This window comes from Dipodomys merriami, unplaced genomic scaffold (genome assembly GCF_024711535.1).
Source record: "Dipodomys merriami isolate MVZ:Mamm:240054 unplaced genomic scaffold, mDipMer1.0.p SCAF_556, whole genome shotgun sequence".
Taxonomy (NCBI): Eukaryota; Metazoa; Chordata; class Mammalia; order Rodentia; family Heteromyidae; genus Dipodomys; species Dipodomys merriami.
The window spans coordinates 354,815-370,831 of NW_027206131.1; the positions used below are offsets into that span (position 1 = coordinate 354,815).

Sequence of the window (16,017 nt, forward strand, 5' to 3'; positions counted from 1 at the left end):
TTGATCACATCATCAGATGTTGTTTATTGCTGGATTTTCGGTTACCTGACTTTTCTGATCCCAGCATTTCTGTGATCTAACTTTTCTGTCATTATTCTCACCCTGTAGGTTTTTTTAAAAATAACCCCCAGGCACAAGGAACATCCGTTCCACCAGACATGACAGGATGGACATATTTGGTCCTTCTAGGCTCTCTTAGACTGTCAGAGACCCATCTGTCTGCCTCATACATATGATTCTTTAATGATGTTGTAAATGTCCCAATGGCCCTGGGCCAAAAAAAAAAAGGCTCCCCATCCTTGCAAGAGTGCAAATTCTTCTTCCACTTTCTCCATTCTTTCTCTCCACAAACTTTAATGGGGTCTTATTCCGATGATTATCATTTAAAATTTCCAATCATCGAATTATTTTTTCTAATTACCTCTGTGGGGTGCTATATGTATCTCCTTGGTACCACATCCCTGAGTACCTAAGTGCTGGGTGGTCTAGTTACTTTTCACCTCTGGCTGTTCAGAGGTCCCTGATGGGGGTCTTGCAGCTCAACTCCTCCCTCTGCCACTTCTGCTTCCTTCCGGCCTTCTCAAACATAGCTCTCAAGGGCACTCCAAGGTCAACCTCCCACCTGTCAGCCTCTGTCTCAGAATCTGTTTCCTAGGAAAGCTGACCTGAGACATCAGCTCTTGTTTTATCAATGTAACCTCTTCTATTGCTGTGAGGTTAATGGTAGCACTTTCAAATTCATCCTTGACTGGCCCTGCTAACTATTTCATGATGACTTCTCTTCATTTTCTGAATCTCTTCAACCTAAGGCAGCATCCACTGAGTTCACTGCCCGTCCAATTTCAGTGCCAGTTATGGATTCATTCCCTTGTCCTTGTTTATTGGTGACCCTCAAAGAAATCTCTTAGTCCTCGGTTTTGTCAAGTCAGAGGGAGGTAGTGTGACCTAGGTCACTTGCATCCACTTGGGGTTGCTTTCCAAAGGTCTGCTATCCTGTAGTTATTTCTTCTAAGCCTAGAATTTGGGGCATGAGTGAGGAAAGTCAAGAGTAAGGAAAAATCACTAGGTTGGATTTTTTATTTTTGCCTGAAGGCAGAATGCATAAATAGCATTTTATATCCTTGAGCACACACACACACACACACACACACACACACACACACACACACACACACACACAAAGAAGGAAAGCCTACTTTTAGAAAAATACACTATGGATTTGAATATAAGAAAGAGGTGTGGGGGGGCTGGGATGGTGGCTCAGTGGTAGAGCGCTTGCCTTGCATGCATGAGGCCCTGGGTTCGATTCCTCAGCACCACATAAGCAAAAAACTGGAAGTGGAGCTGTGGCTCAAGTAGTAGAGTGTTAGCCTTGAGCTGAAGAGCTGAGGGACAGCGCCCACGCCCAGAGTTTGGGCCCCACAAACGGACCACAAAAAAAAATTTTTTTTAAAAAAGAGGTAGGTTACATGAATAGCATAGTTACATTATCTTAAATACTCATAATTGAGATAAGAATCTCTTCCATTGGCATATTCATTTATGGAAATTAGGAAAGTTTTGTAATATTTAGGAATGATAATTCTGTAGTTTATTCCAAAGAGACTAAGTATAAAGGAAAAGGATTTCAGCATACAGGCAGGCAGCATGTTGTGACTTTGTGGCTTTTTAATAAACAATAATGAACCACTGTAGACACTAACATTCCTTGTCCAAAATTTTACATCTGAAGACACAAAAATGAAGTAAAGAAAGGGTTTCTTTTATTGAAGTTCAGTTCCACAGCAACCCAAGGAAAGATGTTTCATTATACCCATTTTATAAATGAAACAGAACCTAACGATGGCGTTATCAAGTGACAGAATGGAAGTGAAGTCAGATTTCTCAGCACCAAGCCAGTGACCCTCATGTTGCAATAGCGTCATACAGAAATCCACCCAGTCTCCAGGAGACTGCAGAGGTCTTCCAGCCAAAGACTGTCACATGACTAAACTGGACCTGGGGAAAGAATCTTTGCTGTCATAGGAGTGAAGCAGAATTGGCAAGTGATATAAGTGAATGCAGACATACAGATTGCTGAACGTGAACTACTTTGATACTACTAGGTACATACTTAGTGTCATTTAGGAGCGGGGACTGTGCTTCAACAAGATCTGTCCTCTGCTGGATTTTAGTACATTCTACAGGAATGAACAAGGGAATTGCATGTATTTATTTACCGAAACTTCCTTTGAATAAGGCTGACCACCTTATTTGTGTGTGTAGGGCCTGGGCACTGTCCCTCAGGTTTTGTGCTCAAGACTAGCATTCTACCACTTGAGTCACAGCTCCACTTTCAGAGGGTTTTTTGGGGTTTTTTGGGGGGGGGGGTTGTTTTTGTTTTTGTCGGTCATGGGGCTTGAACTCTGGGCCTTGGTGCTGTCCCTGCACTCTTCAGCGCAAGGCAAGTGCTCTACCGCTTGAGCCACAGCGCCACTTCCTCAGAGGGATTTTTGGGTGGACTATTGGAGATAAGAGTCTCACTGACTGTGCTGCCCAGGCTGGCTTCCAACCACAATCCTCAGATCTTGGGCTCTTGAGTACCTAGGATTACAGGTATGATCCATGGGTGCCCGGCCACCTTACTTTTTGAGCAAAATAAACCACCACTGTGGTGACAGTTTTGTAAGAATCAGTGGGATGGGATGGGGTGTTCTGAAGGCTTGGTTATGAGTCTGTGCTGCTATTGAGAGCTTCTGAGAGGTGTGGCCTCATGGAAGGAAGTTAGGTAATTGGGGGCAAGCCCTGAGGGACCCCAAGCCGTCTATGTGTGTGCCTCTCTCTATCTCTGTCTCTCTGTCTGCCCTCTGTCTGTTTCTCTGTCTCTGTTTCTGTCTCTCTCTGTTTCTGTCTCTCTCTCAATCCTCTCTTGTTCTCAGCTGCCAAAAGGTAAACAGCTCTGTTCCTCTACTCCACACACAATTCTACAATCCCTGAAACAGTAAAAGCCAAGCACCATGGACAGAAGCCTCTGCACCCATGAGCCAAAATAAACCTGTTCTCACTTTAACCCACTCATCTCAGGTACGTTGTCACAGCCACATAAAGCTGACAGAAATGTTAGGTATAGATGTATGTAAAGGCGAAAGATCTCTGATTATACTGCTCCTTGGCCTCTGCTTTCAGTGACATATATGAAAGCTATCTCAGAGTTAATAAATGACTTTAAATCTGAATTAACTACTCCACAGAATTTTATATCATCAATTAGTTAAAATGTTCTTCTTTATTATCAGTAATGATCCAATGAACATCTTTGCATATACAGCTTAAACATTTTTCTATTATTTTGTTTCATATTCCCTATTTTTTCAAAAAATATCCTAAATTGGTTTGGGCTTTAGCTCAGTGATAGAGAACTTGTATAGCATGAGAGGCCCCAGGTTCAATATCCAGTACCCAAACATTAAAACGTTATTTTAAAAAACCTTCAGTGCTGGACACCGGTGGCTCACACTTGTAATCCTTGCTACTCAGGAGGCTGAGATTTGAGGATCATGGTTCAAAGCCAGCCTGGGCAGGACAGTCTGTGAGAATCCTATCTCCAATTAACTACCAGAAAACTGGAAGGGGTGCTGTGGCTCAAATGGTACAGTGATAGCCTGGAGCAGAAGAGCTCAGGGAGAGCACCCAGGTGCAGAGCTCAAGCCCCACACCAACAAAAACAAGAACAACAAAAGAAAGAAAACCTTTGGGGCAGGGAAGGTGGCTTAGTGGTAGAGTGTTTGCCTAGCCTGCAGGAAGCCATGAGTTCGATTCCTCCATACCACATAAACAGAAAAGGCTGGAAATGGCACTGTGACTCAAGTGGTAGGGTGCTAGCTTGAGCAAAAAAGTTCAGAGAGCCAGGCGCTGGTGGCTCATGCCTGTAATCCTAGCTACTCAGGAGGCTGAGATCTGAGGATCGCGGTTCAAAGCCAGCAAGCGCAGGAGAGACCGTGAGACTCCTATCTCCAATAAACCACTAGAAAACCGGAAGTGGCACTGTAGCTTAAGTGGTAGAGCACTCGCCTTGAGCTGAAGAGCTGAGGGACAGCGCCCAGGCCCAGAGTTCAAGCCCCACGACCGACCAAAAAAAAAAAAAAAAGTTCAGAGACAGTGCCCAAGCCCTGAGTTCAAGCCCCCTGGCAAAAACAGCAACAACAACAAGAAGAAAGCCCTCTGGAATGATATTGTTGAATCAAAAAGTGGATGTGTTGGATATGTTGGTACATATCACAAAATTGTCTTCTTGAAATACTGTAGCAATTTCTAAATTCCCATTGCACATTTTAGGCCAATATTTCCTGTCAGTTATTTTATTAATTTCTAAAACTTTAAAAGACACCCCCTATCTACAAATGTTTCCAAGCACTGGCTAACACTCATTCCTTTCCAGTCCTAGGCCAGCCTGTCCCTTACGGCTTTAACTCTTTGGTTTTTCAGCATGATTCCATACTTTGGCTACATTGGTCTCCCACACAGGTATAATCATTCTCAGTGCACCCATATAATGAAAGGTTAAACAGCTCTGAACAGAAGTCTGTCTGGATATCACTTGCCAAATAAAAAAATATATACTCAAGAACATCAAAGCTCTGTATATGAATTGTGTTTGTTTTACTTCTATCCTTTGTAACTGAAATAATGGGCACATATTTTCTTTGAAAATTGAAAACCCTGTCTATAACACTTTGGCCATGAGCCTTTCTGGACATATCATCTTTCCTTTCAGTCTTCTCACTTCCTATTTAAGTGTCTGTCTTTCCAGTGGCACTTGGCAAATAAGCCAATGCAACCATCTCCCCCATGAAAACCACAAATTCATCCAGAGCTTGAGGTACTTCTTTTGGGGGGGGGTCCAGTCGTGGGGCCTGAACTCTGGGCCTGGTAGCTGTCCCTCAGCTCTTCAGCTCAAGGCTAGTGCTCTACCACTTGAGCCACACCGCCACCTCCGGCTTTTTTCTTTTTGCTTAATGTGGTGCTGAGGAATCGAACCCAGGGCCTCAGGCATGCAAGGCAAGCACTCTTCCACTGATCCATCTTCCCAGCCCCAGCTTGAGGTACTTCTTGTGCAATGCTATGTGATTCATAAAAACCCAAAAGCATTTACAAAAAAAAAAAAAAAAAAAAAAGATTGTATGCGTGGATGGTGGCTTGCCTGTCTGCCTACCTTAAACATTCTGCATGACTGAGTTGTCTCCCTTTGCTCTCAGAATAGAACAGCTACAGGTACACATTTGAATGGCATTTGTCTTGAGGAGGCAACTGTTCTGGGCAGGCCTCATCTCCCAACTTCCTTTCTCTGTTGAGTGCACATTGATTGATCTCTTATGCAGAAGATGGATTTCAGCTTTTCTTATTAGAATTTGCCTTCAAGGCTGATGCAATGGATTGCTCAAAGGTTGGGAAAATGTTTAAGGAACCCACTGGTACTTTTTTAGCTTTGTGTTGTTTTAAGCTATTCCCAAAAGCTATTCTGGTATGCAAATTTTCATAAATCCAGTATGCAGGAATAGATGAGTTTCACTTAGATACTTCCTTTTTTAATATTTTGAGTGTAGCATCAGAGAATGTAATTAGAACATTTAGTCTTAAATATTCCAGATTTAGTGAAGGTTGTTGAATATAGTTTTTCAGTACCCCTCCCACTTGCATAAAAAAAACTCACATGTAAGTGATTTGTTCTCGGCTATCAGCAAGATTATCTAAATTACTGCTAAAGGTTATTTAACACAGATATTATTGCTACCAAATCATTAGCAAAATGAGAATGACCATATATGTCTTTAGGCATTGTTAAAATTCTCATTTTTATACTGTCTCTTGTCCTTAGTTCTCATTTCACAAAGAATAGGAAAGTGGACTCTGGAGTTAGAATTTATTATCCTAATCCTGCCTCTGGCATTGGACTAGCCATGTGCCTGGTGCAATCTCTCTCCCCCTCTCCCCCTCTCCCTCTCCCTGTCCCTCTCCTTCTCCCTCTCCCTCTGGGTTGAACTTCAGAGTGTTGCTGAGCCTGTCCAACCTGGTTTTCACTAGCTATTTTCACTATGGGGTCTTGCTTCCTACCCATACTCACTTTTAGGGTAGAAGTGTGATCTACCATCATGACTGGGATCACAAGCATGCATCACTGCATCCCACTTCCCTCCATGGAGATGGGGTTCTCAAGGATTTGCTTTGCCCAGGCTGGCCATGTACCAAGACCCATCCAATCTCAGCCTCCCATATAGCATGGGATGACAGGCATAGGTTTAAAGGGGTCTCACAAGCTTTCTTGCCAGTGCTGGACTTGGTGAATAATCCTCTCATTCTCAGCCTCTCAAGTAGCTATGATTACAAGCGTGAGCCACCAATAGCCAGATCTTGATGCAATCTTTAAAATTCTATAACACCACCATCCCTAATCTTTCCCTTTGGGGGAAGATTCTGGAATTCGGAGCTTGTACTCCGGGCCTTGCTTAGCTTTTTCACTCAAGGCTGGTGCTCTACCACTTGAGCCACAGCCAAAGATAAGAGTCCAATAGACTTTCCCGTCTGGTCTGAGCATAAATTGTGATCTTGAGATCTCAGTCTCCTAATAATCAGTAATCTTCATAGGATTATGAGTGTGAACCAATGGCTCTCTGCTAATCCTTAATCATTCTATAAACCAGAATAGTCAGATTAATAGTCTCCCAGGATAGTTCCAAATGTTGAATGAAATAATGTATTTTAAGTAGTAAAAGTAAATTGCTCACAAAATGTCAGCTTTTCCTAGTTCGGCAATGGCTGTTGCAAATGAGTCTTTTCAACACTCAGATTTCAAGGCTTGTGGAATGGTCCATGAGAACACTTCCAAACCTGGCCCTGAGCGGGACCTGCTCTTCTGCAAAATATGACCTCCAAACCTGAAAAGATTTCATCTTCAAGTAGGATATGTGGAAGTCTATGCCACTAACTAAGGCAAAGAAATGCACCTACAAAAACCATGTTCTTGCAGAAAATTTGAGACTATTAGTGTTTCAACTTAATATTTTAACCTAAATCACCTACCCACCCTCCCCAATGGGAAATCCATGACATTTGAAACTCTGCCCATTGCGCAATGCATTTCCTATGATACACTGGACAATGTGATTTTCGATGGTTGGAGTGCAGACATCTCAGTTGAAGAAAGGGCAGCCTAGGATAGGGCCTGATGCCCAGTTCTGCTGGAGGTCTGGGGGCTCAGGAATGGCAAGATGCCCTCATCTTCTGTCCTCATGTTTGCCCCGCAGATGTTTGGTGGAGACTGATATAATGGGTTGCAGTGTGCACAAGGCTTGGGTGAGCAGCCCTAGTGCACACTGGGTGTGTGGCTGCCACTCCCACTGCTGAGCTGCTCACAGGTCTCCAACTGGGAGCTGCTATTGCTGCTGAGCTCTCTGCTTGAGGCCTGGGAACTGAATGGAGGGACTGCCTTAATTCCAGGGCTTCTCTGAGCACACAGGGCTGTCCACACCCACTGCCCCTAGGCCTGAGGCGGCCTTCGTTATTCTGCTCATATCCAAGTAGCCATTTACCCAATCTTCTGAGTGAGGTCCACCATGGAACCCCAATGAAGAAAGTGAGGTGGGCAGAGCTCAGGCCACACCAGCCAGACACAAGGGGCTGTGTGGCAGGAGGTGGGAGGGCAGCCCCAGCTCATTGGGCTGCCTGTCCCACCACCCAGTCCCTGGTGAGTCCCTGGCCCTGCAAGCCTATGCACTTACTTTCTGGAGGGCTTCCTCAGGGAAGGGCTCCTCTTGTTGTTCCAGCTCAGGAAGCCTGCCCTGCGGGGAGGCTCCAGCTCCCTGGAGAGCTTGGAGCTAAGACAAGGAAGTGGCTGTGAGAACAGCAGGCTCCACACTGGGGCTCCCTCCCAGGGCTCCTGGGGACTCAGAAGCCCAAGCACCCTGCCTTCAGCAGGTCTCAGGGGGAGCCTGACTCAGGGTACAAACTCTCAGGGGCTGGCACTGGGGATCCCCATGTTTGTTGCCTTCACTGTCTACCCCAGCTCACCTTTCCAATTCACTTAGGCGCTTCACATTGTTCAACCAAGACAGAGAAGTCAGGTCAGGAGCCACGTGGAGCTCCTCACTTGTGCTCTGTAGTTCCTTCATGAGTGCAATCACCTTGTATTCCTGGGTGAGAGAGAGGACAGAAGGGTGATGGGCCTGGAGGAGTGCAGGGTAGGCCAGGCAGTAGACTTTGGGTCTCTCCATGGTCTCACTCCTGTCTCTCTCTCACACCCTCTGCTCATGTCTCTACTGAGATCAGGTGTCCACCCCCAGGAAGCTATCCTAGATTCCTGGCTCAGGGCCCCATCTCCCGTCGTCTGGACCCAATGTGGCCATCTACAGAGGCAAGGGACCTGCACAGCCGGCCACCTGCAGTGGAAGGTGCCATTTTCTCACCTCTCCTAGTCTTTGCCTTGCAAGGCAAAGAATCAATGTGCTAAGAAAATACTGCTTGAACCCCGAAGGCTGCCTTACCACTTGGTGCCCCACCAAGTCTGTCCAGCAGAGGGCAGGCTGAGTGCACAGCTGGACTAGGATTGCTCTCAGTCTAGGGCAGGGATGCCAGAGGCCTGAGGACAGGTTGCTCACTGCTCAACTCTCTGTGGACATGGCAGAGACTGAGGCTTCAGTGACAAGGCCATGCTATTCCCACATGCTATGTCAGCTTGAGCACCTGCTGTCACACGGCCACCCTCACTGACCTCCCTCTGAGACATGGCCAAATGTCATCAGCAGCACTGAGGTCTGGGGGCATGGGGCATCAGAAATAGCATTGCTGTGGGACTCTGGGGCTGGGGAGGACACGGGCTCTTGCTGGAGGTCAAGGGGCAGCAAGAGGCTCTTTGTCCCCACTCTGCTTTCCCAGAGCTGGGGCCCTGTTCACTCACATCCTTGGAATCTTGGTCTTTGTGCAGTGAGGCCAGGTGACTGAGGATGGTGCCCAGGTAAGGGACTGTGCCCTCGGGATACTCCTGTGGCATTGGGTGCAGAAAGATCAGAAGGGTCCTGTTAAGCTCCTCCCAAGATCCCCAGACTTACCCCAGCCCCATGGAGCCATCTGCCTAGCAGAACTTGGAGAAGACAGGTTCACTCCTCAATGATCCACCCTCTACCCCATACCAAGACACAGCCCTGCATGGGGAAATCCATCTGGCCTGGTCCCCTCCAGGGCTGACACTTGACACCCATGCAAGGTCTGTGGCCCTGCCCTTCACCTGCTCCTGTGCTCTTGCATTCCTTACTGTGGTGGCTGCAATGCATTCCTGCAACATGCCATCTGAGCAGGTCGAGGTCAGCTATGATGGGGGCATGCAGGGAGTGGGCCAACAGCTTGGTAGCGTTGGGGGAATCCCCTCAACTGCTCCTTCTAGAAAGCCCCTGGCCTCACAAGTTGCTGAGGCTTCCTGAGGCCTCTCTTGAGTTTCTTCCAGAAGGTCATGTATTTTGAATCTGGCTCCTGGCAGCATTGAGCATTGATGTGAAAAGTATTTATGATCTAACTATTCAGGCCCTCAGTGTCCCCCCTTTCCATGTGGTGTAACAGCCATGGCTTGGGCCTTAGGATCTCAGGCTCCCGGTGACTATCAGCATTCTATGCCTTGGCAGACCAGAGTGTATGACAAGGTCTTTCTCCATGGTGGATGTGGACATTTGCGTGCCCTAAAAGATGTTTCTGTGGCTGCCTGGTCTGGAGGAACCCGCTGACCCACGTGACTGGCAAGGCTTCCCTCCTGGGATGGGAAGGCCACCCAGAAACCAAGCCAGGGCCTGGCTTGGCGGTGCCAGGCAGGCAGGTTGTAGAGAGGCAGCCTCATCACAGGCCACACTCAGGAGGAAGCTGGACAGGAAAGTGGACATCCCCAATCCTATCACTTCCTCCAACCTCCTCAGGCACCCAAGCTTGCCTCCTGAGGAAGCAAGCATTGCCCAGGAGAAAGGTGCACCCACCTGACAACCAACCCCCACGTCTTCTTCAGGCCTTGGAGCTGGCTGCTCTGCAGAGCACACATGATGGGAACGAGGGTGCAGCTATTCTTAAGAAGGTGGCTCTCCTACGGGTGAGGAAGGGGTGAGGTGAGCTGTGGAGGGAGCTCCTTGTGGTCCTGCTTTGGCCCTGGGGCTGAGCCTTTGTTCCTGGGCTGAATGCAGAGAGCATAGGGGAGAGGGTGGAATGGCAGTGGAAGCAGAGCAGGAGTGCACACAGTGCAAGCCAGGGCAGAGCACAAGGAGGGCTTGAGGGTTCAGGCAGTGGCTGTGAGTGGGCAGGCAGCACCTGGTGAGTGTGGGAAAGGACAGAAGGGTATGGGACCGCCTCCTGTGCATACCAAAGCTGTGTCTATCCAGTGCTCCAACACCTGGGCTCTCTCTGCTGCCTCTGTGCTGTGGTTCCCAAGGCATGTGCTGATCACACAGGTGTGTAATTTTTCACAGTGCTCCAGGATGGCCAGCACAGTGGGTGCCAGGTGCTCCAGACCCTCCTCGTGGTCAGGTTGAGCATATATATAAGTCAAGCATTGCTCAGGGATCAGCCCTTTGAACAGTTTCTGCAGAGAGGAAACAAAGGCTCAGCGTGACTCTGCCCTGAGGCAGGTGTGGCAGTAGAGGTACAAAGGAAAGCCCGCACGCCCAGCCCTGCCAAGCTACTCACCACCGCCATGAGGGACAACTGCTTCACCTTCAGGTCGGGCAACCACTCTAGCACATGAGCTGTGTCCTCATCATGGTCTGACTCCATCATCGAAATCAAGGCTGGCTCCCTGGAGGAAATCTGCAAATCTCCCATGTCACAACAGTCCCAGGGATCTGGGTGCATAACAGCTGGCTTGTCTGCCTTGCTAGATGGCAGGTGTGCAGGCTCTGGCTCGGCAGCACAGGGCAGAGCACCATTGGTGTCTTCAGCCACTGGCAGCTCATTGTCTTCATCCAAGTCATTAATTGGATGAGAGTCCCCTCCTAAGCCTGCATCAGTGTCCAGTTGTGCAGATGGGATGGGTGCTACATCTGGGTGGGCGGCAGAGGCTCCTGTATGGGTGGCTCTGGCTGCTCAGCAACAGGCTCAAGGCAGTCAGCCTCTCCAGCAAGCGGGCAAGACTGCACTTGCTCCCCAGGTGCAAGGAGAGCAGACTCCCATTTTTCCTCTCCTGCAGCCTCTAGCTCTGGCCCTGAGCTGTTCCCTGCAATGGGCTTTGGAGCCTCTGGTTGAACTGCAGATGCTTCTCCTTCTTAGATGGGTGGTAGAACTGGGTCAGTCTGGTCTTCAGGCCATTGGGGTTCTGGAGTGGGCACTGACATCCTGTCTTCTCTTGCATGCACTGGCACATCAATTGCTGGCTCTAAAGCTATTGGAGCAACTGGGCTCAGTGCCGCTGGCAATGGGGGAGCAGCCACTGTTTTTTCACCTGAGAGAGGACCTGCATATTGCAGGTCAAGATCCAGACTTGGTGCTGGTGACGGTGGAAGGCTGTGGGCCATTGGCTTCCCTGCAGGTGGCTTCATCTCTTCAGTCAAAGATGGTGCAGGTGAGGCAGAACATCTGTCTGCCTTGGGTTCTCGCTGGAGCTCCACTGCAGCTCCTGGAGCTGAGGGGGCCTCTGAGGCTGCAGCTACTTCCAGCTCTGTCATGGTAGCCCTGCTTCTATGCGGAGTGTTGGATCCAGTGGTTCAGGTGACTCTTGTACACTGGTTTTCTCATCAAGCCTTGCAGCTGGTCAAACAGCTGCAAGCAATGATCTCCTACAGCACTGCCCTGCCCTCAGTCATTCCTAAGGCCATGAGACCCCTGCCTGCCTGAGAAGCCCCAGTTCCTGGACTCCACCCCAGGAAGCCTAGCAAGGACAGGTTTCATGCCAAGCCATCCAGGCTCCTGGACTGTCCTGATGAGGGCACCATGGTAGGCTGGGAGCTGCCTTCAGGTGGAGAAAGCTTGGAATCCCCCACCTGTTCTGTCCTTTGCCAGCCCATGCTACTCACCCTCCAGCTCTGGCTGCTTGGGATGCATGTGTGGGCCTGCTGCTCCTCCACAGAGCCAGGCACATTGCAGTTTAGATATGTTACCATGTGTTACAGGCAGATATGTCCAGTGCTTCAGTGAAATCCTCTGGGTACTCTCTCATCCATGAGCCCAATATGAAAGAAAGCTCTAGATGTAGTGGGAGAAGCAGCAGAGTTAGAGGTTGGGCCTCTCCTCCTCTCAGACCCCCTCAAGCACAGGTGTGGGAGCTGGGCTCCTGGGCCTGCTCCAGTCCATAGCCCATGGCAGGCCTGGTCACCTGGCTGCACTAAAAGACCTTGCTACACAAGGGATGCTACTCCACCTACATCACAGGTAAAACCCCCCCACCCACACGGAGCTCCTGGTGTCCCTGGGCATGCTCCTCAAACTGTCAGCCCTGGGGTGCCTTGTCCCCAGAACCCAGAATGTCCTCACTCATGCAGCCTCTAGTGGCCTCAATGTCCTAGAGCCATGTGACTGGTCTTTGCCTGACTCTCAACCAAAACAACACACCCTGGCCCTTGTGCACTCACGAAATCCTAGAGGATTGTCCATGATGGCACAGTGTAGGCCTCGCTGACCTGTGTGGTCCTGAGGTTTCCCAGGGCAGGCACGTGGGACTGGCTGGTCACAGTGCCAGAGGCTTCTCCCACACTCTCAAGTACAGAACAAGCCAAACTAACTCCCTGCGTGGACACATTTCTACCTGGACTTGAGCATTCCTTTAGGAGTGGCTGCTATTTCCCTTTGCCCAGGCCTCTCCAAAGCCAGCTCTCCACTGCACCCACCATGAAGACACATGCCTTCCCTCCTCCCCCAGGCACACTCACTGCTGCAGGTGCTCCTGCATGCCTGCCTTCTCCTCATAATCAAGGAAACGGCTGTATCTAGGGGTCACCATGAGACTGTCACATGCACTGTGTCTACATGTGAAGTCTACAGTCCCAGTGGTCTCTCTGGCCACAGGATGGAACTCAGGATAACAACGATTTCCCTGTTCTTTTCACTGAGTGGTTCTAAGTGTCTAGAAATGTATCCCCACACAAGGTGATGAGCCCAGTACCTTCCTCCCACACACCGGAATTAGCACAGGGTCTGTCAGGGTTTCCCTTGCGCTTCCTAGTGAGGTTCATGTAGGTCAGGACATCCATATGGGACATCAACCACCACTGTCAATTTGGAAAATGCTTTTCTTGAGGTCTTATTCATAGGAGGCCTCGATGTAGAGAAGGGGGCCTTCATGAGAGAAGGGGCTTCTCCCAGTCCGCCCACAGCCCTGCGCTCCCCGGGGTGTAAGGTCATAATGTGGTCAGGCCTGTTCAGGGCCCATCGCACCGCTCCAGCCTCAGGCAGTGAGGATGTTAGTCCTAGCATGCCAGTAGCCAGGATCCAAGCAGATCCGCACTGGTGCAGCACATGCCAAGGCCTAGCCAGTGGGCCTGTCCCAAGGATCAGAGGTGGCGCTTACCTATTGAACAGCAGGTTCAATACGGATGGGCAGTCATGAAAGTGTGGTATGTCCCCAGAAATACTGGGATAAACAAGGCATCTCCGAAGAGCAGGGCAGGTACTAAGTGGTCTACTAGCTTCTCCACTTTGCCTCCCTGCAGGTATCCTGCCTTGCAGGGATCAGAATAAGTTGGAGCTAAAACCCACCCAAACTGGGGTGAAGAAATGAGACACAGTTCAAACATGGAAACAGCAGCACACTGGGAAAAGGATTGGGGCCATACCATGAAAATAGCCTGGGCTGGGTTCGCATGCGTGCGCGCGGGCGCGCGCACGGACGCACACACGCACGCACGCACGCACACACACACACACACACACACACTCTCATGAATGTACCCACATATGGGATCTGAGGCTGCCAGAAGGTAGTAGGTGAGGGGACTCACCCTCCCTCCTCCTTGATTCACCTGTGGGATGCATGGTTGAGTTCTGCTCAGGTGACCTGGACAGGGGATTACCCAGCGCCTTCGAACTATAATCAAACTCTCTCTGTGGAGTTGTTCTGCGGAATAGCAGGCAACAGCAGGAAAACATCCTGCTGCCCCTCAGCTTTCCATACAACTGAGCTGGCTCAGCTGCACAGCAATGTGGGTGCTGGTAACCTGGCCCTTTTGACATCATCTCTGGAGATGACAGCACCAATGGAGGTCCCCTTTTCTGAGCCTCAGCCTCAGAGCAGACCTCTGCAAATGGCCCCTGAGTGCTGGCTGGGCCCCGTGGCAGGTCAGGAGAAAATCTAGACACACTCCAACCTCTGTCCTCTATCCAGTTAATGTTGTGGTTATGAGGACACACTGGGCTCACATCCGATCCCTCCTTCCAGTTTAATTGTCTCCCCATGTACAAGTGCCTGTGCTTGCCTGCCTCCTCCAGTCACCCACTCACTCCTAGGGCTTCCACCCAGCACCTGCTTGAGGATGTCATACACTGAAAGGACTCTGTGCCCATCCAAGGCTTGGGAACCCTACAGCTGGTGTCCATCATTTTCACTGCACTCTTGTAGACATTCAGCCCCTGTACATTGTGTCTAGACAGAATAAACTGCCAACCAGTTGTCCTTGTCTAGACCTCTTATTCCTGCAGTGGGAGCTTCTGGGAGGAGGATACCAAGTTCAAGGCTAGTCTGACCTAGGCAAGAGATTCTGTCTCAAATCCATGCAAGCCAACAATGAACAAAAGAAACAAAAAGGAAATGCAAGATCTGAGCTTCACATGGGGTGAGAATTTCACAAGTGTAGACACAGACGAGGTTTGTTCAACACACCTATTGAGAGAGGTATATGCATGACCTCACATACATTCATCCACACAGACACAGTAGCACGCATCAATGTGCATCCATATGGATCCTCACATGCATGCATTAGAGTGAGATGCTGAATTCAGCTCTGCCTGCCACAATGTTTGTGTGCTAATGAGAGGATGGGTGAAAGGTGGGAAGCTGAAAAGAATGGGCTGTTTGTTCAGTGTCCTGTATCCTCAGCTCTCCACTCTTCTGGAGAGTGGGAACATGTGGCAGTTTGGGGTCCAAGAGGATTTGAGGCCATTCTCTGGGATCATTCAGTGGGCTGATGGAATGAGGGGCGAGGGCATGGAGAGCCAGTGATTTCTGCACCACGTTCACTGAGGCAGAAGTGGAAAGTACACACGGCGATCATACTAATGAAGGGAAATGAGCGCAACTAAGATCCTAGGGCTGAGATCATTCTGGTGCCATGGAGCAGGGGGAGAGTAGGTGGAGAGTGCTGGAGCCTGGACTTGGATTTGGTGATGTGGAGAAATGTGGAGATGGGAGGCCTTCACTTTTCAATTAACAGGGAAGTGGACGAGTGTTTCCACCGTGGGCAATTTGGGCAGGGGAGGGAGACCCTTGGCATCCTTCTGCCTCTAGATTCTGGCTTCTCCCTTCCCTGTATGCTATCTTTTCCCATATGCACCATCTCCCTTGCTCAAGATGTCACAGTCATTGCCCAAAGCTCTGATGATGGCGAATTATACTCACTGGCATTGTTCACGCATGTAGGGCCACGGAGGTGTATGCATTCAGCCCAACTTGGAGCCATGGGGGGGGGGGGGTTATGGGAAATGGAGTCCAGGGCTTCCTGCTCCAAAGCCACCCAACAGAAGCACTGAGGCAACATGGTGTCCACTGACATCACTAGGACCATGCTACTGGTCCTGCCAACCATGGTGCTGATCCTGCACTCTATCTTGATGACATAATGCCTGCCTCCTCCTGCCGGTCCTGACGAAGTGACCACTGTGTGAGGGCTGCAGGTAGAATCCAGGCCTTTGACAAATGAATTGATGTACCTTTTCTTATCATGTTATAACATTATAGACTTAATCCTTTTTAATTTCCCAAAGGTAATATAACAACCATTCACCTCCCAGGGTGGTGTGGAATAAAAAATGGAAGGAGGAGTATGGCACAATCAATTCAGCTCCACCATAGTAAGTACTTTCCTTGTC

The 16,017-nt window shown here is 49.3% G+C and overlaps 1 protein-coding gene across 2 annotated transcripts; it reads right to left on the minus strand.

The window, feature by feature from the left end:
- Positions 1-1,741: 1,741 nt before the first annotated feature.
- LOC138812001 (ral guanine nucleotide dissociation stimulator-like) lies at positions 1,742-15,978 on the minus strand. Of its 2 annotated transcripts, none has more exons than XM_069999961.1 (6): positions 10,690-15,978; positions 10,367-10,585; positions 8,930-9,013; positions 8,044-8,165; positions 7,755-7,850; positions 1,742-1,998 (listed from the first exon to the last, which is right to left on the minus strand). In XM_069999961.1, the coding sequence occupies exons 1-6, from the start codon at positions 10,852-10,854 to the stop codon at positions 1,980-1,982; spliced, it is 705 nt and encodes a 234-aa protein (XP_069856062.1). In that variant the 5' UTR covers positions 10,855-15,978; the 3' UTR covers positions 1,742-1,979. The 2 variants fall into 2 exon arrangements, with proteins under 2 accessions (XP_069856062.1, XP_069856061.1); XM_069999960.1 differs by having other exon boundaries at positions 1,742-7,445.
- Between the last annotated feature and the right edge of the window lie 39 nt (positions 15,979-16,017).

Bases quoted from the DNA above. Each gene is read 5' to 3' on its own strand.
- LOC138812001 (XM_069999960.1), bottom strand. From the start codon at position 10,854: ATGCACCCAGATCCCTGGGACTGTTGTGACATGGGAGATTTGCAGATT. The intron at 10,586-10,689 runs GTGAGTAGCTTG...TCCTCTCTGCAG, and splicing joins AGTTGTCCCTCATGGCGGTG to AAACTGTTCAAAGGGCTGAT. The intron at 9,014-10,366 runs GTATGCACAGGA...CCAATGCCACAG, and splicing joins ACTGGATAGACACAGCTTTG to GAGTATCCCGAGGGCACAGT.